Source organism: Erithacus rubecula, assembly GCF_903797595.1.
Source record: "Erithacus rubecula genome assembly, chromosome: 18".
In the NCBI taxonomy this organism is placed as follows: Eukaryota; Metazoa; Chordata; class Aves; order Passeriformes; family Muscicapidae; genus Erithacus; species Erithacus rubecula.
The window spans coordinates 1,143,824-1,170,649 of NC_136670.1; the positions used below are offsets into that span (position 1 = coordinate 1,143,824).

A 26,826-nucleotide genomic window follows, 5' to 3' on the forward strand; every position below is an offset into this window, starting at 1 on the left:
CACTTCTTTTGGGAGCACCATGTGGCAGCCGGCGCTCATGACGACGGCTGGGATGGTCACCGGGCAGTGCCGGTGCAGGGCTCTAGGCAGCCCACGTGAATGCCCTAGCGCAGGGCCGCCGCCAGCATGTTGCCATTTTGATACAATAAATTGTATTAAAATAGTAGTAAGCCTAAGTAATCGACATTAGTTGACATTAGTAGTAGTTATGCTAAGGCTTAGAAGGCCGCATGTAACCTGCAGATGAACTTTATAGCAAATTTTGTAATGTAAGCAGTATAGCTGAGAAATAATTACTTATCTTAAGGAGTGTATCCATTTATCTAGGGAATGTACCTTTTGGCAGAATCTTAAATGTCAGAGAGATTATGGTACCAGGCATCGAGAATGAAGTAAGAATTTGTTAAGATGAAGAAATCATGTAAAGAAACATATAAAAACCCTGTAAATTTTCTGTCAAATGGGGCTCTGTCTCTGGACGCTAGTCCACAGGCTCCCGGGCCCTCAATAAGGCACCGCATAAACGACTTCGGTTGTTTGTGTTTTCTTCGGATCGGGCAACAAGCACAGCGGGTCGCCGCGGCGAGCAGGCAGCGGCGGGCCCGGAGCGGACCCCGCCGCCCCGCGGGCTGAGGCGGGCGCTGAGGGCGGGCGGAGGCTCCTGGGGCCGCCATGCCGAGGGCTGAGGGGCCCAGGGGCGGTGACGTCACCGCGCGCCGGACCCCCGGCCTGCGGCGCCTGCGCGGTGGCGGTGTGGGATGGGGAGCCCGGCGGGCGCTCCCGCCAAGCGCGCGCGGTGCGAGGGACCCCGCGGCGACCCGCGGCTGTGGGACACGGAGCGGCTCTGCCAGCACCTCTCCCGCTGCGGCGTGGGCGACCCCAGCCTGCTGCGCCGCTTCCGAGGTACGGCGGGCCGGGGCCGGGACCGCGACCGCGACCGGAGCCGGGGCCATGTGGCCCCGCGGCCCCGCCGCTGGCGCTGGCGCTGACGCTTCTCTTGCTCCCGCAGAGAGCGGGGTCACCGGGAGGATGCTGCTGGACCTGCCGGCCTGCGCCCCCGAGCTCATCCGCGTCTGGTGAGCGCCGCCCGCGGGGAAGGGGAGGCGAGGCCTAGGAGCTGCGGCTCCACACGCGCATGGCCCGGCTTTAGGCCGCGGCCGCCCCGGCGCCTCCTGCGGGGCTGTGCGGGGCCGAACGCGAGGAGCGGGCTCGGTGGGGCCGGTCTCGGACCCTTGGAGCAGTTCCTGTTCCCTGCTAATCCCAACACAGCCAAGGCGTGGACGCACGCTACCCAGATAACCATGAGAAACAAAAGAACTCGGTCCTTTAGAAGAGGTTTAATGAAATTCCCCTGAGTAGCACAGTGAGCTTTGGAATGTTGCTGGGAACACAAAGGGTTCTGACAGGAATTTACTTTTCTGCCTGAAGTTGCTGCTGCTCCAGCTCCAGGAACGACAGCGGCCCCAATGTTTGACAGAGCGGGAGGTGCTGCTCAGGAGAGGCCGAGTGTCACCCGTCTCCCTGGGAGATATCCAGGGCATTGACAGGTCAGCCTTGCTGAGACTTGGCTCTCTGTTGTGCCTACAGGAGCGTGGGTTGCTGTGGAAAAAGAAGCGGTGTTGTGTGTCCTGGCAGAATAGGGTCTGTGGGTGAGTGGCCGAGTCCTTGCTGCTGTGAGCCTCTGCTGCCCTGAGCAGTCTGGAGCAGGCAGGCTGGTAGCAGTCACCTGCCACAAACACAGACTGGATGCTGTTCTAAAGTGTGTAAAGGATTGTTCCCGGCAGTGAGGGAATGACTGGTCCCAAAACCCTTGTAATCTTTCTAGTGGTGAATATGTTTTCTTGCTTTTCTGGAATTGCAGAGAGTATGAATCTGTCCTGCTATTTTGTGTGTTAGAAACGCCCCTTTGCCCATTCTCTGCCCCACTGGGGATCCTCTCTTGCTCCCCTCTACTGGGATGTGAGCCTGCTTGCTCACCACATACTTCCTGGTGGTTTTTAATCTTGTAATATCTTTTCTTTACTCCTTTGTTAACCTTGTTTATACTGTTTCCTTCAAATCTGTCTCACAACCCACCTGCTGGCTCCAGCTGTTTGCTGATGTTGTAGTTGGTAGCCCTGAGGCAGGCTGGGGTGTGTAATCTGGCAGGTGCACACAAGTGCAGAGCTGTGCTTTCTGCTGGGGATTAGAGCACTTTGGTGTTGGCTCCTTGGCTGAAAACTCATCAGAGCTCGTGCTATGCTGGGGGTGAAGGGCTCTTTCCCTGTTTTATTGAGACATCAGCATGCAAATGGGAGTGGGGAAGGGCGGGTGTCTGAGCATGAGTATAAAGAGCTGGTGTGACACAGCGGGACAAGGCAGAAGTGCTGCATTTTGGGCAAGGTAAGATGTGCTGGAGTAATTAATGTATTTTTGATTTCTCTTTTTGTGGAAAAGCAGTTTAACTGCAGCTGTTTGAAGTGTGCAGATAGAAATGCTGTGATGTCATGGAAGGCAGCTGAAGGCTTTGTTTATTACTGAAGTACCAGGTAATTTCCTGACTGAAATGACAAGCTGGTGTTTTATTTAGCGCTTGCCAGGACACTGCTTGCTTCTAACAGGAAAGGAGCATCCAGGACATATTGGACATGTGCAGCCAGTCTGGGGAGTCAGAGACTGTCTGTCAGTGCTGAACAGGGCAGCAGGAGTCCCTCAGCATGAGATACAGGTGATGGGGGCACATGGCTGTGGAGAGCTCTCAGCTGGTATAGAGAGTGGATAGTGATGGGTTTACAGGCTTGTGGGTTTTCTTTGTATAAGATACTGTTAACTTTGTATAAATTTCCTTCTGTGAGATCTGACATCTTGTTTCTATTAAGCTGAAACTGTTGGGAGGTGGATGAGAAATTGCTCAAGCATTCTGTTTTTTGTAAACATCTCATCTTTGCACCGAGAACAATTATTTTGTTGTCCACTGCACACTGTTCTGTAGTAACTTTGATCATTTCTCTGTGACAGGCCACTGATGAATGTCTTTTTATGTTCCCTGGGTTCCTGATGTTTAGAGGGAGAGCTGTGGTGCCTGGGGGCAGCACAGTGGGTTTCTCAGGCATTCTCATGTTGCTGGCAGTGGGTGTTTCATGTGGTGTGCAGTGCTGAACACAGATGATGAGTGAGACTCTCTGGCTGACCCCTTCTGACACGGGAAAGGGATCTTCTCATCCTTGTGACCAATAGCATGAAGAAGGGTGTGGACAAAGCAGGGAAGGAAGTGGATAAGGAAGTGCCAGTTGTCACCACTTCCAAGCAGTTAGCAGTAATGCTGCTTTGGCTGTTGGAAGAAATCTGTCTGCAGAACCCTGGAAAACTACAGTTTCCTATGTTAACAGGATTTGTCTTGCTTAGGGGAGTCTGACATTGTAGACTTCAGATGAAAAATGCCCTGCAGCTGTTTTCTATCTGAAGGAGGACAAAGAGCAGGGAGGGTGGGTGGGACATCTAGGCATTTGGTCACACCAGGATCCAGCATGCAGCGTCTAACCTTTTCCTGATGCCACCAGAGCAGCTAGCAGCTGTGTGGGACCGAGTTCCCTGCCCATCCTTGGTGCCCAGCGTGGGGCACAAAGGGTTGTGATTATGACAGATCTGAACAGAACATATTAGGAAATGATTCTTCCCCTGTGCTGGTTGTGCCACTGGTTGTGCCACACCTTGAGTACTGTCCAGTTCTGGGCCCCCCAATGTAGGAAGGATGTTGAGATGCTGGAGCATGTCCAGAGAAGGGCAACAAGGCTGGTGAGGGGTCTGGAACTCAAGCCTTATGAGGAGTGGCTGAGGGAGCTGGGGTTGTTTAGCCTGGAGAAAAGGAGGCTCAGAGGTGACCTTTTCACTCTACAGCTCCCTGACAGGAGGGTGCAGCCAAGTGGGGCTGGTCTCTTCTCCCAGGCAACAAGTGACAGGACAAGAGACACAAGCTGCACAAGGGTGAGTTTAAGCTAGACATTAGGAAAAAGTCCTTAGCAGGAGTGATTGGGCACTGACAGGGGCTGCCCAGGAGGGAAGTGTGTGTCACTTAGTGCCGTGGTTTAGTTGGTGAGGTGATAGGTTGGACTTGATGATCTCAAAAGTCTTTTCCAACCTGGTTAATTCTGCAGTTCTTTATGAAAAATAAGTTCTTAGAAGCATTCATTATATAAGTTTAATAGTTGCTGGTTGTAGTGTTGATTCCTTTGCTCTCAGAGTTGTATCATGAAACACATGGTGGTCTGGGCATCACCAAGATGCTTTTCTTCTTAGAACAGTGGAATAGTATTGGTTAGAACAGACCTTAAAGGATCATCTCATTCAGATCCCTGCCATGGGCAGGGATACCTTCCACTATCCCAGGCTGTTCCAAGCCCTGTCCAGTCTGGCCTTGGACACTTCCAGGGGTGGGGTGCCCACAGCTTCTCTGGGCAACCTGTGCCAGGGTCTCTCCAACCTCACAGGGAACAATTTTTTCCTAATACTCAATCTGACCCTGCCCTCAGTCAGTTTAAAAACATTGCCCCTTGTCCTGACAGTATCCACCTGTAGAAATACAGCTGGAGAGCAAGGCTCAGAGCTCAACTCATGACTGAAGTGGATGTACTAAGTTTGGTAGGCAACAAGCCCTGGCAAGCCAAAGCAGAAACCTAAATGGAGAAGGAAAAAAGTGTGCTTAGTGTGCTTTGTTTAAAATAAATCATGCAATACCCTATGTCCCTGTGCTGGTCTGTGTAGAGCTCTGATTAAGTAATGTTACTTAGAAACACCAATCGTGTAGTTGTGCTATTTTTAGCTGTAGTTGAAAAGATATATATTGATGTGTGCAATCAATAAATCGGCTTCATGCTTGCATCAAAGAGGGATCCCTTCTCTGTTGATTGCCATCATCTGCTCTTATAAAAAGTCCCTCTCCCTCCTTTTTATTGGTCCCCTTAAGGTATTGGAAGGCTTCAGTGAGGCCTCCCTGCAGACTTCCCTTCTCCAGGCTGAGCAGCCCCAGCTCTCTCAGCCTGTCTGCATAGGAGAGGTGCTCCAGCACTGCCTTGTGACAGTCTGAGCAGCAGCTGCAGCCCAAGAGCTCCCTGTTAGGGAAAGCAATACCAAGTGGTTGAGAGTAACACTGCTCACCAATAGCTCAAACATCACATGCCTTTCATATTTTGGGGACTGTGAATTATTAAAAGATTTAGATGAGGACAGGTAGTGCTTCAAGCAGTACTTTTTCCTAGTAGTTGATACTTTATAGTCTTGTTTTCTGTTAAATTTTATGTTGAAAGGCTTATAAGCCAGTCTCAGTGGTTAACTGGTAGAGAAAAGGTGTTTTCTCATGATAGTCTTTGCTGTCATAGTGAGGCTAAAACCATTTAGCTTCAGAGCAAGGCTTGCAGACAGAGTTAATAAAAGTAGGTGTGATAGACCATATTATCTCTCTCTCTCCAGACTTGTCCTGCCTGTGCTCTTAGACTGATGTGGCTACAGCAGAGTATCTGCACTGGAAGTTTAGCTGTGTGTTGTGAAGGAAACCTTTAATAATTTATGAAAAATGACAGCAAAATACCTTTGCGAAATAAAAGAATCTCTCTTAAGAAAATTAGAACATGTTTTAAATTGCAGTAGTTTTGCTGTTGGAGTTGAAATTAATTTTTGTAAAATTCAAGTTAATTTGACAAAATTAAACTTTTAATACAGAGTTGACTAACTGCAAGAGATTTTTATAAAAATAATTTGTTGCGACTCTGACATTTTAGTTTAAGGACTTTTTGCATCCTTAAAAAATGTCTGTTGTTCAGGTGCTGCATGCTGTCTTTCCCATAAATTTAAAGGGTTCCAGGTGTGGCTTGCACAATTTTTTTCATCAGTTTTGTGGTAGTTTTATTTCTTAGTTCTGTAAGTGGTAGAAGCACTTACATTGCTCTACAGACATGTTCTGTGCCTATTTGTTTCCTTCCTAATATACTTGATTTTAGAAGGATAAATACTTTCAATATTTTTCTGAAAAAGCTGCAGGTGCAAACTTCTTCTGTCAAGGAATATCAAAGTAATGTGAACTCGCATAAGTAGTTCCATACGTACTGCAAATTGTAAATGAAGTGCATTGCAAACTTTCCTCTTAGTGTCTCTTTTTCCTTCCCAGCTGCCCAGCTGAGCGACTGGAAGTCCTGGCGTGCCTGAGACAGCCACGACAGCAGCACATGGAGGTGATGAAGGTAACCCATGCTATGGGGGCACCATGGCCAGGTCTTGACCCAAGCCCTGCACGGGACTCTGCTTCCCCTCTCTGCCTCTCCCCTCTTGGCTAGGTGCTGCCAGCTGGTGCCTTTCCTTTGCACAGCAGCAAGCTCTGGGCCCTTGGTAGTGGTGGTCTGTGAAAAACCACATTAACTAGAATACTAGAATCATCATGTGGAAGCTTTGAGTGGGCACCTGCAGGTGGTGAGGGATCAAATGAGCAGAAGAGCTGTGTCTTGGATTGAAAGACAGGTGTCTGCTAAGGAAGGCAAGAGCTTCTCTTGAAAATTAAAAAAATATAAACCCCTTCCCTCCAAATTATTATAATTTTGAAATTAAGAGGCTCTCAGGCAAAGATGTAGGAATAGGAATAACAGTTCTTTACTATGAAAAATTTAAATAAAAGTACAGTAATAGAGAACAACTAAACACTGACAAAGTCAGAATCCAAGTTGACACCCTGTCAGTCAGGGTGTTGGTAGCAGTCCCATTAAATGGTAGTTGCATCTTCCTGCAGTGACAGATGTGGTTCTGTTGAAGCAGTGCTCCTGTAGAAGGTGCAGTTTTCCTCTGGAATCCAGTGGAAAAAGGCTGCCTGGGGAGTTCCAAATCTCAGTTTTTATCTGGGTAGGAAAGGCTTGGCTCCTCCCCCTGGCTGGAGCATCTCCCAGTGGGATGATGTAATTTTATCAGTCATACAGTGGGACTCAATGGCTCATTAACAGAAGATATCCCACTGGAGGGAGGATTAGTTACGGAAGAGATAAAGAACACTGCTCCACCTGGTTTTAACAGATGGTAATAGAATACATATTTTGGTCACATATTGCATTGCAAGCTAAGGCATTTATTTTATTAGTTTGTCCCCAGGTTGGGGTTCACAAATTCCTCCTCGCTTTCACTGTTTCCTGTGTCCAGCTGTTTCTCCTGGTGGTGTGTGTTGGTTTAACTGGGGCCAGGGCTGTCCACATTCTGTAGTAGTCTGCATATCTCCCAGCCCAGAGCCCTCCCAGCTCAGTCCCCAAGGGGAGAGAGCACAGGAAAACCTTATTTGCCTTAGTATTTTATCAAGGTATGTGTCTGATGGAGTGGTCTTGCCTGCAGTTTGACAGCAAGATTAAAGATTAAATGTGTATACATTCTCTACTGAGTCCCTGTAGTTACTGAGATGTCTCCAAAAATGTGTGCATATCAGGAAGCACTTCTTTCATATTTTAGTCATCTTGAGGGTTTGCATTTTGTTTTAAGAGAAAAAATAATAGTCATAATGAAGCAAAATAGCATTTGAGTTTACAAGCATGAACAGTACCGGGTGAAATACTTCTGTTGAATAGCTCAGACGTGCATTTTAGTATCCTTCTTTAATTGGAATAGCAGATTAATAAAGACAGCAGTTTTCACACATGTTAAGTTTTGGAATTGCACAGGTAGAGGTAATATTTTGAGGCATTTTGACTTTCCTACCCTTACTATGTGAAATAGGCAGTTTTATCTTTTTGGTGTCAAGCTTTAGTAGTTCTTCAAGATAAATTTAGTTGCATAGAGAGGTTGAGGGCTCCCTCTGCCTGGGAAAGGTCAGATTGGACAGGGCTTGGAGCAACCTGGTCTAGTGGAAGGTGTCCCTGCCCATGGTAGTATGTTGGAACAAGATGGTCTATAAGTTCCCTTCCAACTCCAGCCATCCTATGATTCTGATATATCTTCATATAGGATTGGCAGAATATGTCTGTTTTACAGAAGATGAGCATTCTCTCCCACCAAATACCTGACTAAATATCCTTTACCTTGTTTCCTTTCAAAGTCTTTCTTTTTTTTTTTTTTTTTTTTTTTTTTTTTTTTCCCTTCTGTAGGTTTTTAATGATCCTATCCATGGGCACATTGAATTTCATCCCCTGCTGGTTCGGATCATTGACACCCCCCAGTTCCAGCGCCTCCGGTACATCAAGCAGCTGGGTGGCACCTACTTTGTTTTTCCAGGAGCCTCTCACAACCGCTTTGAACACTCCCTAGGGTAAGGTGGTGGTGCTGGCACACACGTCTCTGGCATCTGGATATTCCTGAGTCTGCTTCTGCTGCTGTGGGGTGCCAGTCAAGGGGTATTGCTGTCTGAGTGTTGGTGAAAACTGCCAGGGGGGTGTTTCTGGTCTCAGATGCTCCTGGATATCCTGTGTGATTGTGGGTTGTTCCTTTGAACTTCTTTTAGTAAAGACAGATAAAAAACCCTACAAGATGGATCAATATTAGATTTCCTTCCCCACCCTTTATTATTCTAAAAATAATGTTAGCTAAAAACTGTAAGTGCTTTATAGTCCCCCAGTCAAAATACAAGTTTTAAGGCACAAACTTAGGAAGTGTACCAGGGCTACTCCTATGATCTGCCAGACAGTTGTAATCCCCACATATCATCCAGCACAGCCTAAAGCCATTTCATCTGTAATGTTTGCTTTTGTAGGGAGATGTGCTTCATGCAGTCAGTGGTATCACTTGCCAGGCTGATAGCTGTAATTCCATTTAGCAGAAATATAATGGATATAAGGATTCATAGAATGTTGCCACACTCCTTAGGGAAGCTGGTGAATGACAAATTTGAGCTTGTTTTAAGGGTATTTCTCAAGGTTCTTATTCAGGTGATCTGGCCAGACTAAAGTTGCTTTTGTTGGTGCTGAAATATTGTGAAGTAAATCTGGCTTACTTATAACAAGATTCAAAATGGCTGTTTGCAAAAGGGTCAAATGAATTGCCTGGATTGATTGCATCTGGTTAACCAAAAAGACAGAAATTGAATATAAACAAAGTTTCCACAACAGAAGTCTGAAAATGCCAGTTGTACCAGCAACTTTTCTTTTGAACAGTTCATTGATCTATCAAGTTAAATTTAGGACAGTTGTTCTCCACTTGTATATCATTTCAAAGATTTCTACAGTGTTACAAATAGAAGAAGTGAGCTTTGTGTGCTTATTGGTCTAGTAAAAAGCCATCCTCAGTGAAATTTGGACTAACGAAATAATACTGCCTCATCATAGAAAGCCTTGTCTTGCTTTAAGCTGTTCTGAAAGGGGAACTGTTGAGGCAGGTGGGTTTGTGTAGAGGTTATAAACAGTTTACAAGAGTATGTGCCATGTATTTGCTCCTGCTGGTTTTGTGTCATGAGAACAGAGGGTCCCATTCAATTAAATCAAATCTCAAATCTAAAATGAATGAGAAGAAGAGAAATAATTGTCATGAGCTGTGATTAAAGCAGCAGTTTGAGAGAAATATGAAATGCTTTGGTGGCTGTTGTGGACCTTTGCAGTTTGCCCTGACTGGAATTCAAGGATTTGGTGTAAACTGAGGTTCTTAGAGATTCTCACTGTCAGTGGTGCACTACTGTTCCCTTACATAGCTATTGTGGAATTGTGTGTTATGAAATACTGCAGGATCCTGTAGAGTCTCTGTGTTTTGGGCATGGTATCCCATTTGGGCATGGTATCCCTTGCTTTTTTGCTTTCAGAGGACTAAAACTCAGTTACAGGAAGCAGTTTGTGATTCTCTGGCAGGTCAGGCTTTGGATATTCCTTGTATCCTGCTTCTCAGACAAGGACTGTGACTTAATGGAGCAAAACACAATAGGAGAACTTCTCTTTTTCTGTTCATCCTAAACCAGTGCAATATATCTTTCTTTTCCCCTGTAACAGGGTTGGCTACCTGGCAGGATGTCTGGTTCGTACACTGAAGGACAGACAGCCAGAGCTGGGTATAACCCAGCGAGACATCCTCTGTGTAGAAATTGCTGGGCTTTGTCACGATTTAGGTAAGGAACACCTGGGATGGCTTGTTGCTCTTGGAAACATAACCATGTTGAAAAGCTGGCTGTGAGGTCAGAACATGTGAGCTGTTTTGGGCTGCTCAGTGCACGGGCCATATTCCAAGAGAGGTTTTATCAGTTTTGTTTGGTCTGGAGTACATCTCTGGAGACAGTTCACTTGAATCTGTGGCCACTCTTAGCTTGTGTTTTGTCCTGTTTCCAACTGATGCTTAGAGTTCTGCCCTCAGTGGCTGAAATGTCCACTTCCTTCTGTGTTTTCTCCAGGTCTCTTAAAACATTTCAGAATGTTTCAAAAATTTTAACATTTATTTCATGATTACTTCTTTTCTTTAGTGCTGACACAGAGTAATTAATATTCTCAGTGTTGCTGCAGCACTTGCCTGTGGGTGCTGGAATTGGCTCTTAAGTGCAGTAACATTGAAGTATCTTAGGAAAGTGTGCTAGTTATACCTGAGCCTTCCTCATAGATGATGAGTAAGGAATTTTCTGGATGGTTGCACTCAGAGTTGTGGTTACAAGCTTGATGTCCAGGTGGAGCCCAGTGATGAATGACCCACGTGGGGGCCAGTGCTGTTGGATATCTCTGTCAGTGATGGGGACAGTGGGATCAATGCACCTTTGGGCAGTTTGCCCTGAGCTTTGTGGTGGGGTCACATGATGGAGGGAAGGGATGGGGCATCTAGAGGGACCTGGACAAGCTGGAGAGGTGGAGATTGAGAGCAGCCCACAGGAGAAGAACGTGGGGGTGTTGGTGGATATGAGGCTGGACAGGACCAGAGGCAGCCCAGAACCCCACATGTGCTGGGCTGATCCCCAGCATGGGCAGAGGTGAGGGGGAGATTCTGCCCCTCTGCCTTGCTCAGGTGAGACCCCCCCACCTGCAGAGCTGCCTCCAGCCCTGGGTCTCAACGTAAGGATGGGGTACTGCTGGAGTGAAGTCTTGGAGATGCACCAAGGGCTGGAGCCCCTCTGCTCTGGTGCCAGGCTGGGAGGGCTGGGGGTGTCCAACCTGGAGAAGAGAAGGCTCCTGAGAGGCCTTAGACCACATAAAACTGATTCCAGGAGAGCTCAGAGAGACCTGGGACAAGGGCTTGGAGTGACCGGACAAGGAGAAATGGCTTCCCACTGGCAGAGGGCAGGGTTAGGTGAGATATTGGGAAGGAATTCTGGGCTGTGAGGGTGGGGAGACCCTGGCAGAGGTTGCCCAAAGAAGTTGTGGCTGCCTCACTTCTGGAAGTATCCACGACCAGATTGGACAGCCTGGGACAGTGGAAGGTGTTCCTGTCCATGGCAGGGGTCTGAATGAAATGATCTGCAATGTCTGTTCCAGCCCAAACCAGGATAAGTCTATGACGTGTCAAGAAAAGTCATATACAGAAGAATTCAGATTCTAAGCTTTCTCAAGAAATTTTTGCTGACAACTATGTCTCAAACTAGACCTGTTAATCTTTATATTTAAGGTCATGGGCCATTTTCACATATGTTTGATGGAAGATTTATTCCACTTACTCGTCCAGATTTGAAGTGGAAGGTAGGCTTTTCACTGTTAAAATAAAAATATAAACCTGAAATATTTAGAGGCAGAGTAATTAATCTTTAAAGAATTCCAGTGCTTGTGAGGCTATAGTGGCCATCTGGCCTTACCTTGTTGCATCATTTTGATGGCTTAATTGAAAACCAGAGTGTTGTTTCCTAATCTTATGATGATATCTTTATTAGGGCTGCACTGATCATTTTTGGCCAGCATTGTGCCCTAAAATGCATATTGAGAGCTCTCTGCAGAATATATTTTACATTTGCAAAACACCAACTGGAGACTTCCTTTCTAGTATAATGTTTTAGTTCAAGGCCAAGATACTCAATAGTGTTTAGAATTCAAACTTGCCAAAATTTTGAACAGATTTTCAATGGTTGTTTGCTGTGAATGAAGTGCAACATAGTCCTTTCAGGCCTCTCTCTGCTTGTAGTGTCTTAGCAAAATCAGCAGAGTAAGCTGGTTAATCTTTTACACAGCAAAATTGATTATTTTGTCTTTTAGCATTGTAGCTGCTTTGCTGCTGTTTGTGAGCACGCAGAATTAACAGTGCTCTGCTGTGAAGTGTCCTTCTGGACTGTAGACTGAGTGATTTCTTGTTCTGTTCAATGCAAAATGACTAGCAAAGTACCTAGGTGCTGTACTTCACACCAACCTGCCCATGTGCCCTGCCAGGCAGTGCTGGTGACCTGGAGTAAAGCTGTGACACTGCAGGAAAGATGCTTAAACTACATAATACGATATTTGGATGGGTTCTTTTCACAGCATGAAACTGCTTCTGTTCAAATGTTTGAGCATTTGATCACTTCCAATAACCTAGAAGAAGTCATGAGGTCATATGGTCTTGTCCTGGAAGAAGATATGTTGTTCATCAAGGAACAAATAGGAGGGCCTGTAGATGAAACTGCCTGTGTGAAATCGGTGAGTCAGTGTGCTGCCCCTGTGGTTATCCCAAGAAATATCTTTATTTCACTGAAAGAGCAGATAGTTTTGACTTCTGCTATATGTTACTTCTAGCTTCATGGAGTTCTGGGAATCATGTCACTATTGATGCTGGAGGAGTATTGTGTTTATTTTTTACAGTGCTGGCAAATGTGTTAATGTGCTTACAGCTCCCTGAGAATGCTTACCCAAAAACTTCCAGATCAGAGGAAAGCTCTAGAAAGTTACTTATATTTAGGGAACCTAACTGCTGACTGGGATCCCCTCAAGGGTACTGAAGGAGTTGGAAAAAGTGCTCACCAAGGTATTTTCCATCATTTACCTGCAGTCCTGGGTGGTCCCAGTTGACTGGAAATCAGCAAGTGTGACTCTGTGTACAGGGATCAGAAGGATGATCCAGGGAATTAGAGTGCTGTCAGCCTGGGTTGGTGCTAGGGAAGGTCATGGAGCAGATCATCCTGAGTGCCATCATCCAGCACATACTAGGCAATCAGGCCCAGCCAGCCTGGGTTTAGGAAATGCAGGCTGTGCTCAGTTGAAGAACAGGAAGGCTCTACAGAGGGATCTGGACAGGTTGGATCAATGTGCCTAGGCCATCATGTGAGGTTCCACAATGCCAGGTGTTGGGTCCTGCCACAGGCTGGGGCCAGGGCAGCTGGAAAGCAGCTGGGCAGAAAGGAGGTGTTGTTTGGTTGACAGTGGCTGAAAATGAGCCAGACATGCCCGGGTGGGCAAGAGGCCAATGGCATGTGACCTGTACCAGCCATAGCATGGCCAACAGGACCAGGACAGTGACAATGCCCCTGTGCTGGGCACTGCTGAGGCCACAACTCAAATTCTGGGTTCAGTTATGGGCCCCTCACTTGAAGAAAGACACTGAGGTGCAATGGAGAAGGGCAGTAGAGCTGGGGAAGGGTCTGGAGCTCAAGTATGATGAGGAGCAGCTGAGGGAGCTGGGGAGGCTTGGCCTGGATTAAAGGAGGCCTCTTCCAGTCTGGATAACAAAACTGGCAGCAGGGAGGCAGTGAGCAATCTGAGCCTGGCCCAAGTGCCAGAGCCACAACAGCTTTGATGACAGCAGCTAAATGCTTGGATTTATTGCAGAAGTAAACATAGAGGCAGGGATAAGGCTTGAAGAAATTACTTGCCTCAAGAGGCAAGCAAGAAGAGGTGGCAGTTTTAATCATTGCAACTCTGTGAAAGGCTCAAGTCCTCTCTCCAGTTTACAGCTTTTGTCATCTCTTCAAGGACAATCATTCAGTTGCCACTGGAGTAAAGAACTGGTAGCAGCTGAAGTCAGTAGGAGATTTGTCAGGGCAATCTGGTCCTAGCCAGAATTTAAATGTAGTCCCAAACAAGTAATCCACAAATGTTCATACTTGCCCATTATTTTCTGCTGCAGGGGTCGGTAGCAATCCCATGGCAAATATAGGGGACTTGGCATAGTGAAATTGAGTCTGAGATCCTATAGAAAGGGGACATTCATTTGCAAAACCCACAAACTGATTTTTATCCTGCTGGGCTCGTTTGCACATGCATCTTGGTGCCTGCCACTAGCATTGATCTTGTGCCAGGTTCTTTCCCTGTGTCTGGTTTGCCTTATTTGGATTCTGTGCCTGTTTTCCAGCAGAATGCCAGAAGAGGAGTGCCACACACGATACATGGCAGCACCCTCCTGGTGTCAGGCAGCAGATTGCACTGCCAGGCTGAGCACTGTGGTGCAGGCCTCTGTCATGGCATTGACAGTGGGTGTTCAGGCACCAGACACAGTGTCCTGAGCATATCCCAGTAGCAGAGCTCTTTGTGATCATGGTATTTTTATCCATTATATGCTTTCTTCCTGCTGCATACACGTTTCCATTGCTATTCACATCAGTTTTAGTATTTCTGTAGTGCAGGTAACATGGAAGCTGTATTTGCATACAATGTTTTCCACTTTCAGAATTTCAGGGCCACTTAATGGCATTTTTTTAGGTGAAGGATCTTCAAATTTTCAAGGAAATGTGCACCCTGTATCTTACTATTTTGTTGTTCATTTCCTATTTACCTTATGGCTGAATTGTCTCTTGTGAGGTAGGAGTTTAAGTAGCTGACTATTCAAACAAATTTTGCTTAAAATATCTAAGTAAGTGTTTTTAAACTCTGTTCTATAAAGTTGTAGATTGCAGAAGATTGCAGGACAGTGACATGTTTGTGTAATTAATTCTCTGAGAATTAAATAATTCCAAAATCTCCCCTTTGTTGATACGTTCTTTTTTCTTTTCTTTTTTCTTTTTTTTTTTTTTTTCAGTAGAGTATTGGGGCAATGAATACTTGTGTTCCATGGGTTTTATTCTTCTTGAGATTCTGAGAAGTCAGCTGCTTAGGCCCTGTTGTATTTCTAATGCCTGATAGCTTCTGGAAGTTCCTTCCTTGTCTTTTTGTTCTTCACCACCTCAGTGTTGGATGTTTGTCACAAGCAAAGTCCAAGTGTATTCCCTCTGACTTTAAAAAGCTGTTTGACATTGTTGGTACTCTTTAATTTCCTGTTGTTTCTGATGTTTTTCTTCCTGGTTCCCATCAGTGGCCCTACCGTGGTCGACCAAAGGAGAAAAGTTTCCTCTATGAGATTGTAGCTAATAAAAAAAATGGCATTGACGTTGACAAGTGGGATTATTTTGCAAGGTACAAATCTTACATTTTATGATTAATTCCTATTGACAAAATGCTATTGTATGTACAAAAATTATCATATTGTTAAACTCTGTGGAATATTTGTAGGGATTGCCATCACCTGGGAATCCCAAATAATTTTGACTATAAGCGATTGCTTGTCTTCACTCGGGTCTGTGAAGTGGAAAACCAGAAGCACATCTGTACCCGTGACAAGGTGAGCAGGGTGTGCAGCCCAGGGAGGTCAGAGCACCTGGGGGCACACAGGGGAGCTGCCCCCCATGCCTGGGTCCTGGGGGTCCTGCCCCATGCTCCTTTAGCCCAAAAGGAAGAGAAGTAGTTGCTGCTCTGAAAGTTTTTCTCTGAAGTTACGCTTTGGGGGAGGGACAGAGCAAACCACTGTTTGAAAGGATTTGTGGCAGGTCCTGTCAGGGGAGACTCTATAGACCTGTCAGATCTGCTCCTGTCAGGATCCTGCTCCAGGTCTGCTGGGCAGGAAGTGGCTGTGGCTGTGGGGAGGGGCTGCTAAAGGGGTGAGGAATCCTCTTTGCTGCCTGGGGTCACTGTTAGCACTCTGCTCTCCTACGGTGGCCTGAGCCACTTCCAAAATTTGGAAATTGTGAATAATAATCATTCTGCTTTATGCTGTAAATGGGAGGAGACAACTCATTTCATTAATTAATTGATTGTTTTAATTTTCCTAGTAAGACAGTGGCCAAAGTAAATGTTGATAGGGGTTCTTTGTTTCAGGAAGTTGGAAATTTGTACGAGATGTTCCACACCCGGAATTGCCTGCACCGCAGGGCATACCAGCATAAGACTGGCAACATCATTGAAATAATGCAAGTATATTTTCCTTTCCTTCCTTTTCAGTTTCTTTTTTGATTCTTGAAACAAACATCTGTTTAGAATATTTAGAAAATCAATAGAGTGTGACATAGAATCAAAACAACTTCTGATTCTTGTGAAAAAACTAAGTGCTTAGAGTGTCATAGAGACTGTGATTAACAAAGCAAACAAAACTGAAGAGAGTAGGACAAAAACATCCTTCCACATAAAATTAAATTTCTCACAGAATTTAATTTTCAAAGGAAAATTACTGAAGGCCTGAAGAAACACAGGACCAGGGTGTGCTTAAACCATTTGAATTGCTGACAGCTGAAGTAAAATCCTTATCTGCAAGTTAAGAGACCACTTAGCTCAAAGTGCTTGGTTACTAACAGGGTGAAGTCATGAATGGGCTCATATAGCTCAGCTAAGGCCTGGCTTTGTGTTTATGTAATGCAAGATTTGTTCAGGACCAATTCAGCTGGCTACCTGCTGTTTTGCCTCTCTTGTTGATGTCTATAGAATTTTCCCTATAACATTATTCTCTTTACTTTTCTTGAGGATCAGAAATACTTGTATACCCAAATATTTTTTCCTTAGAGTTTTGTCTGGGTAACTGTCTGTTGAGTTTTGTAAAAAAAGAATGTTAAGGATTACACAGTACAAGAGTGATTTAGATTGCATTCATTTCATAAACTTCAACACCTGATTTAGGGATCCTCTGAAACTCAGATTAAAACTGCTCGGGTTTGACAGTACCTACATATGATGAGTAAAACATATTTTTTAGTTTAGAAAAACCCAGTTCTTGACTTCCTGTAAGTATAGCAGCCTTTCCAAAAGAGTGTCCAAGCTGGAAATGATAGCAAGATACATGGACATCTGGAAGAACTTCATCTTTAGAACATAATATTTTCCCATCTGAAAATCCTACGTGTTTGTGATGCTTTCCCTTTACAATGCTTTGTACCCTCTCAGCTAATTCAGGAAGCAGGGAGTCTGTGAAAGGGTATGGTCATCTGTGAAGAAACCTTGCTGCAGCTCAGGGACCATGTTACTATATTGCAGGGTACTGCAATTGTCTCAACAGTTCTAAACACAGTCTGAAGCAAAACAAAGTGAATTTGCTCATTCATCTAAAGGTTACATTTTGTACTGAACCTGTCTTCAGGAAATCTCTGTTGGAATGTGCAGTGACAGCACAAGACAAGATGTTGCAGTGATCAGTGTCTGCTCTGTCCTGGGGATACAGTTTCATCTGTTGTCTTCTGTTTATAACATACTAATTTCTTCCATTTTGCCTGTTGACCAGTGAGGTGTTTCAAAATTATACTATCCTAAAGTCATAATTTTGTCTCAAACCAGGATAACAGAAGCCTTTCAGAAAGCAGACAGATTTTTTGAAATAAGAGGCTCTGGAGGAAAAGTGTATCGGATTTCTACAGCAATGGAAGACATGGAAGCCTATGCTAAACTAACTGGTAAGAGGTCTCAGAAATATTTTTTTAAGTAAAAGAGCATGAGTACTTGTTAAAATGCTGGTTTTACTGCTTTTGTGCACAGAAGGTGAGGCAGGCCTTGGCTGTCTAATGCTTATGCTCTCAAATCTTGCTGGGAAAGCAAGACCTTCTAGTTTAAATCACTTTTATGTTAAGAGAGAGAGAGAAAGCAGCACCAACTTTATGTTCCACATATGTTCAGATTCAGCTGTGTTAGAAGGTCCTGCCCGTGCCCTGAGTTTGTTGCACTTGTCACAAGTGGGGTGTAAGTGAGCTCTAACTGATACTGCAGGTGGCTCTGTCAGGTGAAGTACTGGATGTGTGCTGTGGTGTGAAGCTATTCCCAAAGCAAGTTCCAAACAGCTCTCACAGGGTCTCAGGATTGCTGTCCAGCTTGCCTGCCTCTCCTGGTCTGTGCTGTGGGGCCCAGTGTTCCCCTGGTTGTGTTCAGAGCTGCACTGTGGGCCAGGCAGCCCTAGTGCTCCAAGGCTCTGTGGTTGGCTCTGTGCATGTAGGGCAGGGGTGCTGCAGGTCCTGCTCAGGACTGCTCCTGATTACTGGCAGCACCTTTCAGCTAGAGCTCACCAGGACTTCCAAGGCAGCTCTCCTGAGTTTCCATCACCAAGCCTTAGGTGGCCAACAGAGGGACTAGAGAACTTCTATCTTTGGCCCATGGGTGAAATGACAGGGCCTGAGGGCACTGTTGCAGAGAATCCTGTGTGCCTTAGCCTTTGTCATGCTGAAGGTCTTCTGCTGGCAGTCCTTCATATGCCACAGTCACCTGCAGTGATCACACTCCTGCTGCTGAGCTGAGGAGCTGTGTGTCCCCTCTGTCATTTTGTGCCTCTGCTCAGAGCAGGACAAGAGGGGCTGGCTTTGAGGGGCAGCAGTTGTTGGGGAAGGTGAATTGCATTGCTGAGCAATAGAAGGCTAGGAAGAAAAGAAATAACTGAGGTGAAGTTGTTCCTGGGCTGGGCCTGTTCTGGGGGCTGGCTGGCCTGGCAGGTCCTGCTGAAGCTTCCTGCTTACCTGTGGGACCTGCTGAGGAGCTTAGCTCAGGGCAAGGACAGCAGGGCTGTGCCCACCTCTCCCAGTCTGCCACAGCCAGGAGCTGCTTGCTGGGTCCATCTGTTCAGCAAGGAGGGCTGAACAGCAGGGACAGTGATGTGAGGAATGTGCTAGCATCAGATGTACAGTGAAGCATGAAGGGTGAGTATGTTCTCCTCTTAAATCTCCTTCATGCCTCTAGTGCTGTGGAGGGTAGGACTTTTCCTTTTTTTTTTTTTTTCCTTTTTGCTCAGGGAATTTTCTCCCATTTGTTGCCTAAGAGATGGGAAAGAACTACATTTAAAAGAGATAAAATAGGTAGCCAAGGAAGAGGGGGAAGGGTGCAGTTTGCTACCATCTCTGGGGTGGGGGGGCTCTGTCTTGGGAAGGACAGAGGTACTGGGAGATTTTGGGTGAGGGACTGGTCTCAGCTGCTGTCTCACTCTCTTGCCCTTGGGACCAAAGGTTGACCTTGTCCATGAAACCAGTTGAAGGTGTTCTGGTACATGGCTCAGAAGTTGTTCTGGGGCGTGTTGGGAGCTCCTCAGCCTGGTTGCAGCTCTGAGTGGGCTCTCACAGGGCTGTGTTTGCAGCATGTGTCCAAGGTGCTCAGGTGTCCCTGGCCAGGCAATGCAGTCGTGGGGTGCAGATCAGGCCAGCAGCATCCTGGCAACAGCAGTCTCTAGGACAGGAGTCTCAGCACTCTCCAGTCTCTAGGAGGAGTTTCTGCTCTGAAGCCACATCCACAGAAACCTCTGTCTTGCTCCAGTGGTGGGAATCTCACTGCACGTGTCACTGTCATGTGGAGACAGGAGGGAGGATTTTGATGCTGGCATTCAAAGTCAGAGAAAACCTGAAGGCTTAATGGCTATTTTTTATGGTTTTTTTACAGGGCAGAGTATCCATGTCCTGAGCTAGTTAGTGGTGGAGTTCAGGATAGTCTGCTTAACAAGACTGGCTAAATAAGAGGAGAGAGTAACTTCTAGTGAAATAACAAAGTATGTTGCCAGGGTGAGAATTGAGATTGTTTTTCTGCCAACAACCATTGTGAATCTAATGATGATTAGGATAATACTGTGACTTCTCATTGTCAGACTTAGTTCCTTCCTTCCCTGGAAGTGTTTTTCCTGAACCAGCAGTTTTTGTGATTGCTTTAACCTTTGGCCCTGTTTGTTCATTTTACTGTGACACTGGATTGTGACATATGTAACAGAAGTCAATGTAACTTTGGCAGATTGTATCTACCTGGGAATTCTGCACTCAAGTGATGAAAATCTGGAGGAGGCACGAGAAATTTTGCGTAGAGTGGAACGACGAGAATTATACAGATTTTTAGGAGAGACTCGACCTAAATCAAAGAAAGAAATTGTAAAGGTAAAGTCCTTTAGTGGAAGGTTCTGAATTCTGTACCCATAGAAACATTCTAGAAGTTGCTGACCATCCATTTATATCCACCTCAATGTGGGCTTTGTTTAGTTTGAAGGTTTGGGTTTTTTTTGTTATTTGCTATTTGAAAAATAGAGTCAAAAGTTTTCTTCCCATCTTTAAGTAGCTGAGCCATGAAACATATAAGAAATTGGGGAAAGTTTTATCTACAAAGAGTCAGAAGAATGGCAACAGGTAGACATTCAGAAGCTGATTATTACAGAAATATTTTCAGGAAAAAGTCTGCTGAGAAATACAAAATTTTATAAAAGACTTTTACAGTCCAGTGATTTGGAAGGTTATTACATCATTTGATGATCATGAAAATTTCAAAATAATGAGGAGCACATTTGCTTTGAACTTTGTAATTTGTATGTTTTGGTTTGAGTAATATTTACTGAATAATAGGTGCTGAATTTCTTGGTGTTAAATTCTATACTAAGCATGAGCATGCATGTACTTTTTCCAGTCTTTTTCATGAGTGCTTTTCAAAGCAGATAGCAGTTTAATTCCTGTTATCTTATTTCAAATACTGTGTTGTCAAATCATGAGTTACTTATTCCCAAACTTCAGCCATAATGCTGAAAATTTTCTATGCCTGATTTCCAGAAGTGGATGTCAGTTTCTAGAAAACCTTCATAAAAATAATTCAGCTCTTTAAAAGAATAAGGTTAGACAAAGACTACTAGATGTAGCTGTTCATATTTTTGTTTGAAGAGAAGGTTTGCTTGTGTTCTTTGTCTAAGAAAAAGTAGTATTAAGAGATTCTGTATTACAAAAACTGAAGGAAATAGGTGAAAGCAAACATGAAATGGTTGTACATGGATTGTCAAGTTTCTGCCCTTCTGAGGAGAAGGTTGAGATAGGTGGCCCAACAAATAAGGAGGCAGGTATGAGAGCAAATGTTATGAGTTCCACCTTTAAACAGTTCCTTTTAGAAGCTTAGTTAATGAAAGGAACAGCTCCCATTTTGACAGTCTGGCCAGAGGCATTGAATCCTGGGCTGTCCAGGGTGTTGCTTTGAAGGGAGACTGGATCACTGCTGGTGCTATGATTATATCCAGCCAGTGCTTTGCAGTCTGGGGTGCACAGCTGAGGGTTGAGGGAGGATGTTTCCTCCTGTGGTGCCTCTGGCAGGAATGCCAGAGGCTCAGCCTCCTCCTGGCCCTGCAGGGGAGCAGTGGCTGCACAAGACAGAGCTATTTCTGCTCTGCTTCTTCACACACTGGTTATGTTAAACAGGTTATCTTTAGAATCACAGCATGGTTTGGGTAGGAAAGGACCTTTAAAGGCCATCCAGTCCAACCTCCTGCCAGGGACAGGGACAGCTTCCACTAGACCAGGCTGCTCCAGCCCCATGCAATTCTGTGATCCTCAAACTGACCAGAGCCAGGGGGAAATCCCAAACAGCTTCAGAGTTCTTAAATTCAGGCTGAGTTTCCAGTTATTGCAAACCAGAAAGATAATTTCAAAATGATGCAAGCAAAGATTGGAAGTAAGTTAAAACATACACATTCTGATGTGGAATACAAATAGTTACCAACAGGCTGCTTCAAGCCAGTTCCCTGCTGGCAAGGTTTTCTTCCTAGCTTACTCTCAGTCTAAATAAACCTTTCTTTGGTTTCTTGAGCCACCTCAAACCACACACATGCCTCAGCCTGGCAATGTGTGTGATTTTCTGCTTGTCAAGTCTTCCCATCTCTGCAATGAACAAATCAGCAGCAAAAAAAAACCCCAAAACCAATCCAACTGCTCTAATCATTCTCCTCTTTGTGTTGGCCTAAGTGTCAGCAGGGAATATTCCCTTGGGGCCAAAACCAAACAAACCCCCTTTGTGGGTTTCAGGTTTTGTGGAGTACTTCTACAGAGTACTTTTTGTGGGGTGTTTTCTGTCATTGTCTGTCTCTTGTGTTATTTTATGTTTTGCTGTATAGATGTAAAAGCTTTATTAGAGGATAAGATCCTGCAGCCCTTCATTTAAAAAGTTCTGTGAAAATGTCCAGTATTCAGCTTTGGGGAACTTCATTGCTGCACATTTGTATTGATAAAACAGTTGGTTGAGGGTACTTACTTTCTGTTTTCATGCTTCAGCATTCTGGATGGCACACTCCTGCTCTCCCCCTGCCCCATCATCAGGTGTAAAATTTCTGCACAGACTGGCAGATTTTGGGTTTGGATTTTGCCTAAGCCTAGTTTGTTTCTAAAAACTGGGTTTTGTACCAATGGCTGTGGTGTACAGTAATTCAGACAACCAGATTGCTGCAGGAGTCTTGTCAAGCTGTGAGGAATTGAAAGCTTTAAAAACATCCTGTGTCTTGTGACCTAGACTTGAGAGTACATAAAAGTAATCTGAGTTAATCTTTTGGTTTGGTTTCTTTCAGAGTAATATCCTGGCAGAAGGCATTGCAAATTCCAAGCCAAAGAAGGACCCTCCAGACGTGGAGCTAAAGGCTGAGAATTTCATAGTTGATGTAAACACCTCTCAGAGCGGGTTCAAGTAAAAACTGCTGGATCACAGAGGGCCCTGTGTGCCCTGGAGAAGGAGCAAAGCCACAGGGTGTCTGTAGCTGGAGCCTGGTGCACTTTGAGGGCTGAGGGCAACGAGCTTCCCGTGGGAGGTTTGCTGTGGTGGGAGGGTGTGGGGAACCTCACTGGGCTGTCATCTGCACACTGCTCCTGATGATAAATGGCTCTCCTGCCACTGTCCTCACTCCAGCAAGGAGCAGTGGGGAAACCCCTGGGGTTTGGTATATGGGTGTCAATGGCCTGGGGACCACTGGGTGGGTCAGGAGGGCAGGAAACCTGTGGGGCCAGTGGGAAGAAAAGAGGCACAGTGACCTCCAGGCTCCTGGTGTTGCATACCTGGTGCCTGGTAGGTGCTTTGGGGTTTGTCTGCTGCACAAAGCACCTGCTGCCACAGCAGACAGCAGTGTTGGCAGGGAGGGAGCCTGAGACAGAGGAGGGGGCTGGGGTAGTCTGCAGGTACCACACAGCTTAATCCCTGTTCTCAGTTCATTCTGGGCAGTGCACCCTTGCACTGAAGGTTCACTTCTCTGGGCAGGACTGTAGCAGTTCACTGAGCTTTAAAAAATTAGCCTAGGCTTTTCCCATCCCACAAACTGAAACTGTAGGGAAGTGGATCCCTGCTGACCACAGAAATGATGGTGTGCCAGGTTGATGTAAATACTGTTGTCTGAACCTCATGTTTATAATTGTAAGCTCTGCTGCAGCTTGTGTGGGTTGTGTGTTTTGGGGAGGCCCAGACTGGCAAGGGACTGGTTCACTTCCAGTGCTGGAGACTGGAATGTTTCAGAGCACAGCTGGGAGCTGGTCACTGTAAATATGAATATCCACCTGGCAGCATGAGAGCAAGAGGGGGTCGAAGAAACTATGCAAAATACAAACATCAGATTGGTTTTTTAAGTAAAAATTTGTTAGTTACTGTTTCATTTGATTACTGTAATTTTCAGGAGTGGAGTGTTTGTGGCCTTTTGTAATTATTGTGAGAAAACTAAAGACAAGTATTAACAAATGTCATGTACTTTGTTTTACTTGCAAGGTTATCAGCATGGATTATGGAATGAAGGAACAAAATCCAATTGATAATGTTCACTTCTATTGCAAGGCTGATCCTACCAAGGCAGTCAAAATCGCTCAAGAACAGGTAGATCTTTACTTTCCTTCTTGCAAAGCATTTTCACCAGCTGTGATGGAGGTGATCACAGTCCTCTGTGGTTGTTTGTGCAGGATTTGTGGAGAGGTGGGAGGATCCATGCCTTGCAGGTCTTCAGTGTGTGTTGTGGTATGACAATCTAGAGCCCTCATGGCCTTTGCATATGAACAGTGTTTAATTGGAATACACTGCAAGTTGAAATACCACAATTGCTTTGGATAAAACTAGTGGATTGTAGTGGAGCTTCTTACTGCTTTCCTTTTGTATTCCAAGAAATACTAAAGCTTTTTTCTGTTTTATTTCAAAGGTTTCAAAGCTTTTACCCAGAACATTTATGGAGCAAGCTGTCCGGGTTTATTACAAAAGTCAGGATCCACTTATTATTTCAGCTGCAAAACAATACTTTGTTCAGTGGTGTGTGCAGAATGATTTCACCAAACCACAGGTAACAAATTCACTTACTGTATTTCTTGTTTACAGCTCATCATCTTCATTCATAAGCTTGCTTTTTCATTAAAAAGTCTGACATTCAGGCCTTGCCTTTGTGGCAGAGGCTCTCACTCAGTCACCCTGGTTTTATCCTGGCTCCCATCTGGGCAGGCTGTGGTTTCACTGAAGTAGTGCTGGTGACACCTGAAAGTACCATAGGATCATAGAATCATGGAATGGTTTGGGTTGGAAGGGGACCTTGAAGATCACCTTGTTGCAAACCTTGCCATGGGCAGATACACCTTCCACTAGACCAGGCTGGGGGAAGAGAGGCCACTCAGGAAATGAATGTTCTTAGGTGGGGATACAGGCATGGAAAACTGTGTAAGGCCTGTTCTTAGGTTATTTTCCTGGCATCTGTCTTTTAGAGCAGTTAATTTTAGAAGGGCCATTTACAAAGGGATCAAGCAGCAGCTCTCCTTGGTTGTAGAGTGTGGTTGTGTCCTGTTAGCACATTGCTGAGGTTCAGGCACATCCTCCCTGCAGCCCTGGCACGCTGCATAGCACAGCAGTGTGCATCTCCCCTGCTTCTGAGCTCAGGCAGCTGATTGTCTGTGTTGGCAATGCCTGAGCACAGATGAATGTCTGTGTCTGACTGGGATGGCCTTACAGCCTCAGCTGTACCCACCTTGCTTGTTTCAGACAGTGGAAGGCACATCCCAGCACCAAGGGTTGGTTGATTGCAGCAGTGTCAATGAGGTACTGTGGTGAAGTCAGAGGAAACACTTAATGATTCTGTTTGTAGACCAGTGGCCAGGATTCAGCCAGTTGACCTTCCAGATTTTCTGATAATAATATAGGAAGAACTGGACTGCAAATGGTGATACCATCTCAGGCAGGGCACTTTTGTCTCTCCACCACTCACTGCAGCAGTTTCCACCCCTGGGATGCACAGACACCAGTATTTATTGATTTACAGAGATTCTGGGACCTTGGATTGATTTTTTTTCCTATTAAATCTGCTACTGAGCTGCTTTTCCTCTGCTTCAGAATAGAAAGCAAAAGTGAAATGATGTTTCCTGAATTTTAATACTAGGATGGTGATGTTGTTGCTCCTCATCTAATTCCAATGGAGGAAGCCTGGAATAACATGACATCATGAACACAGGAGAGCATCAGAACCCAGCTGCAAACAAAGGCTTTCTTTTGATGGGTAACAGGTTTCTTTTTGGCACTATTCAGTCTGCTTCCTCAGAAGATGAGCAAATTGAGCATCAACTCTTCTAAAAGCTGGTTGGACAGACTGGAGGAATTCACAGAAAAATGCAGAATGCATTTTACAACACAGAATGTTTTAATGTAGATACTTAAAGTGCATATTCTAGATGGACTTCTAAAAAACAACATTACAACAGAGTAAACTCAGTTCTCATTTAGTTTTGAATGTATTGGCACTGTGTAGCAAGAGTAACTTTAAAAATTGCAATTCATTGTTATTACAAGATTTCACTACTCCATCCAGTCCTGATCCTTTCCTTAGCTGTGCTATTGCATGACTTAGCAGAAAAAATCCTAACCAGGTTTGATGGGGATTTTGAGAGCATTGGGGTTTTCTTAGTGTCTGAGAAAGAGAGGGGTAAGTATGCTTCTGAAAATGCAGTGGGGTAAAGAAGAAATTGCCAAGAGTAGCATCTTCAAAATTAGAAAAAATAATTTCATTAAAAAAAAAAAAAAAAAAAAAAAAAAGGGACAGGGGAATCTTTTGGTAATCAAAGATTATTTTTCTGCTATTCAAAAAGCTGGTGCAGGCCTCTTGCTACAAGTGACCATAATTTTTATTGAAGTTACAATGCATTGCAGTGCCATGCAGCTTTTTATTGCCTTATGTATTTTTGATACATGGAATGTTATCTTTTTTACTGTCTGTCCTGCAAAGACTGCTCAAAAGGCTTGTGGTGTGAGTGGTTGCAGGAAGACTGAGCTGCCCAGGTGCTTGCCAGGGCTCAGGTGTGCAGAGAGGGCAGTGCCAGCAGGGTTCTGCCCTGCTCTGCCCATCCTGCACCAGGTGCACTTGGCTCTGCTTCACACTGCACTGGGCAGATAAATTCATCAGGAATCCCTCCATTCTTGTAGCCCTGCCTGTTCTCCTGGATCTCATGGCCATCCCTATGTCATTTTTCTGTCTATTGTAGATCTGTGAGGGTTGTTACAGTTTTCCTCTGCTGGCAGTACTGGTGTGAGTATTCTGAATGTCTGTGCTGTTGAACAAGTGACTGAGGAAGACCATTTTCCTCCCATCTTTTACTCAGGTCTAAGAGGAAGGCTGCTGCCATTAAATAAAACCTCAAAGCTTGAAAAAGTCTGGACACAAAACAAAAAACATGAAGTGAAAGGTTCAGTAATGCTCAGGAATTGGAGCAGTCTGTGGCCTGATATCTGGGATGGGGAGAGGGGTGTTGGCCTGGCTCAGGCAGTCAGGTGTGGGTGGCCAGGGTAGTCCTGAAAAATAACCCAGTGGGAAGGTGCTGTGAGAGAATCCTGAACTTCTGTCATGTCTCCTTTGCTCTTTTTATCCTGGGAACTGATGCTGCTGGACAGAGGGAGGGAAAATGAGTATCCATGTACTTCTGCTGCTTATGTATCTGTTGTACTCATGTGTCTGAAGGTGTAACCTCTGGTGTTCCTGTCTAACAGTATTTCAGGTGAACCAGGTAACTGGTTAGAAGGGCTTGTGACCTCTTCAAAAGCTTTTAAAAAA

General features: G+C 45.1%; 2 protein-coding genes across 2 annotated transcripts in view; one reads left to right on the forward strand and one right to left on the reverse strand.

The window, feature by feature from the left end:
* Window positions 1-26,826, reverse strand: part of NDRG3 (NDRG family member 3) — a 378,731-nt gene that overhangs the window by 303,467 nt on the left and 48,438 nt on the right. The window lies entirely within an intron of this gene.
* Window positions 710-25,814, forward strand: SAMHD1 (SAM and HD domain containing deoxynucleoside triphosphate triphosphohydrolase 1). The gene is made up of 16 exons (XM_079321489.1): window positions 710-903; window positions 1,010-1,076; window positions 6,140-6,212; window positions 8,085-8,245; window positions 9,909-10,024; window positions 11,500-11,570; window positions 12,339-12,494; window positions 15,079-15,179; window positions 15,276-15,384; window positions 15,918-16,009; window positions 17,361-17,476; window positions 19,776-19,915; window positions 22,348-22,437; window positions 23,526-23,630; window positions 23,947-24,084; window positions 25,165-25,814. Exons 1-16 carry the CDS (start codon window positions 759-761, stop codon window positions 25,228-25,230), a joined length of 1,746 nt encoding a protein of 581 aa, XP_079177615.1. The 5' UTR covers window positions 710-758; the 3' UTR covers window positions 25,231-25,814.

Bases quoted from the DNA above. Each gene is read 5' to 3' on its own strand.
- SAMHD1 (XM_079321489.1), top strand. From the start codon at position 759: ATGGGGAGCCCGGCGGGCGCTCCCGCCAAGCGCGCGCGGTGCGAGGGA. The intron at 6,213-8,084 runs GTAACCCATGCT...TCCCTTCTGTAG, and splicing joins AGCACATGGAGGTGATGAAG to GTTTTTAATGATCCTATCCA. The intron at 15,180-15,275 runs GTACAAATCTTA...GAATATTTGTAG, and splicing joins AAGTGGGATTATTTTGCAAG to GGATTGCCATCACCTGGGAA.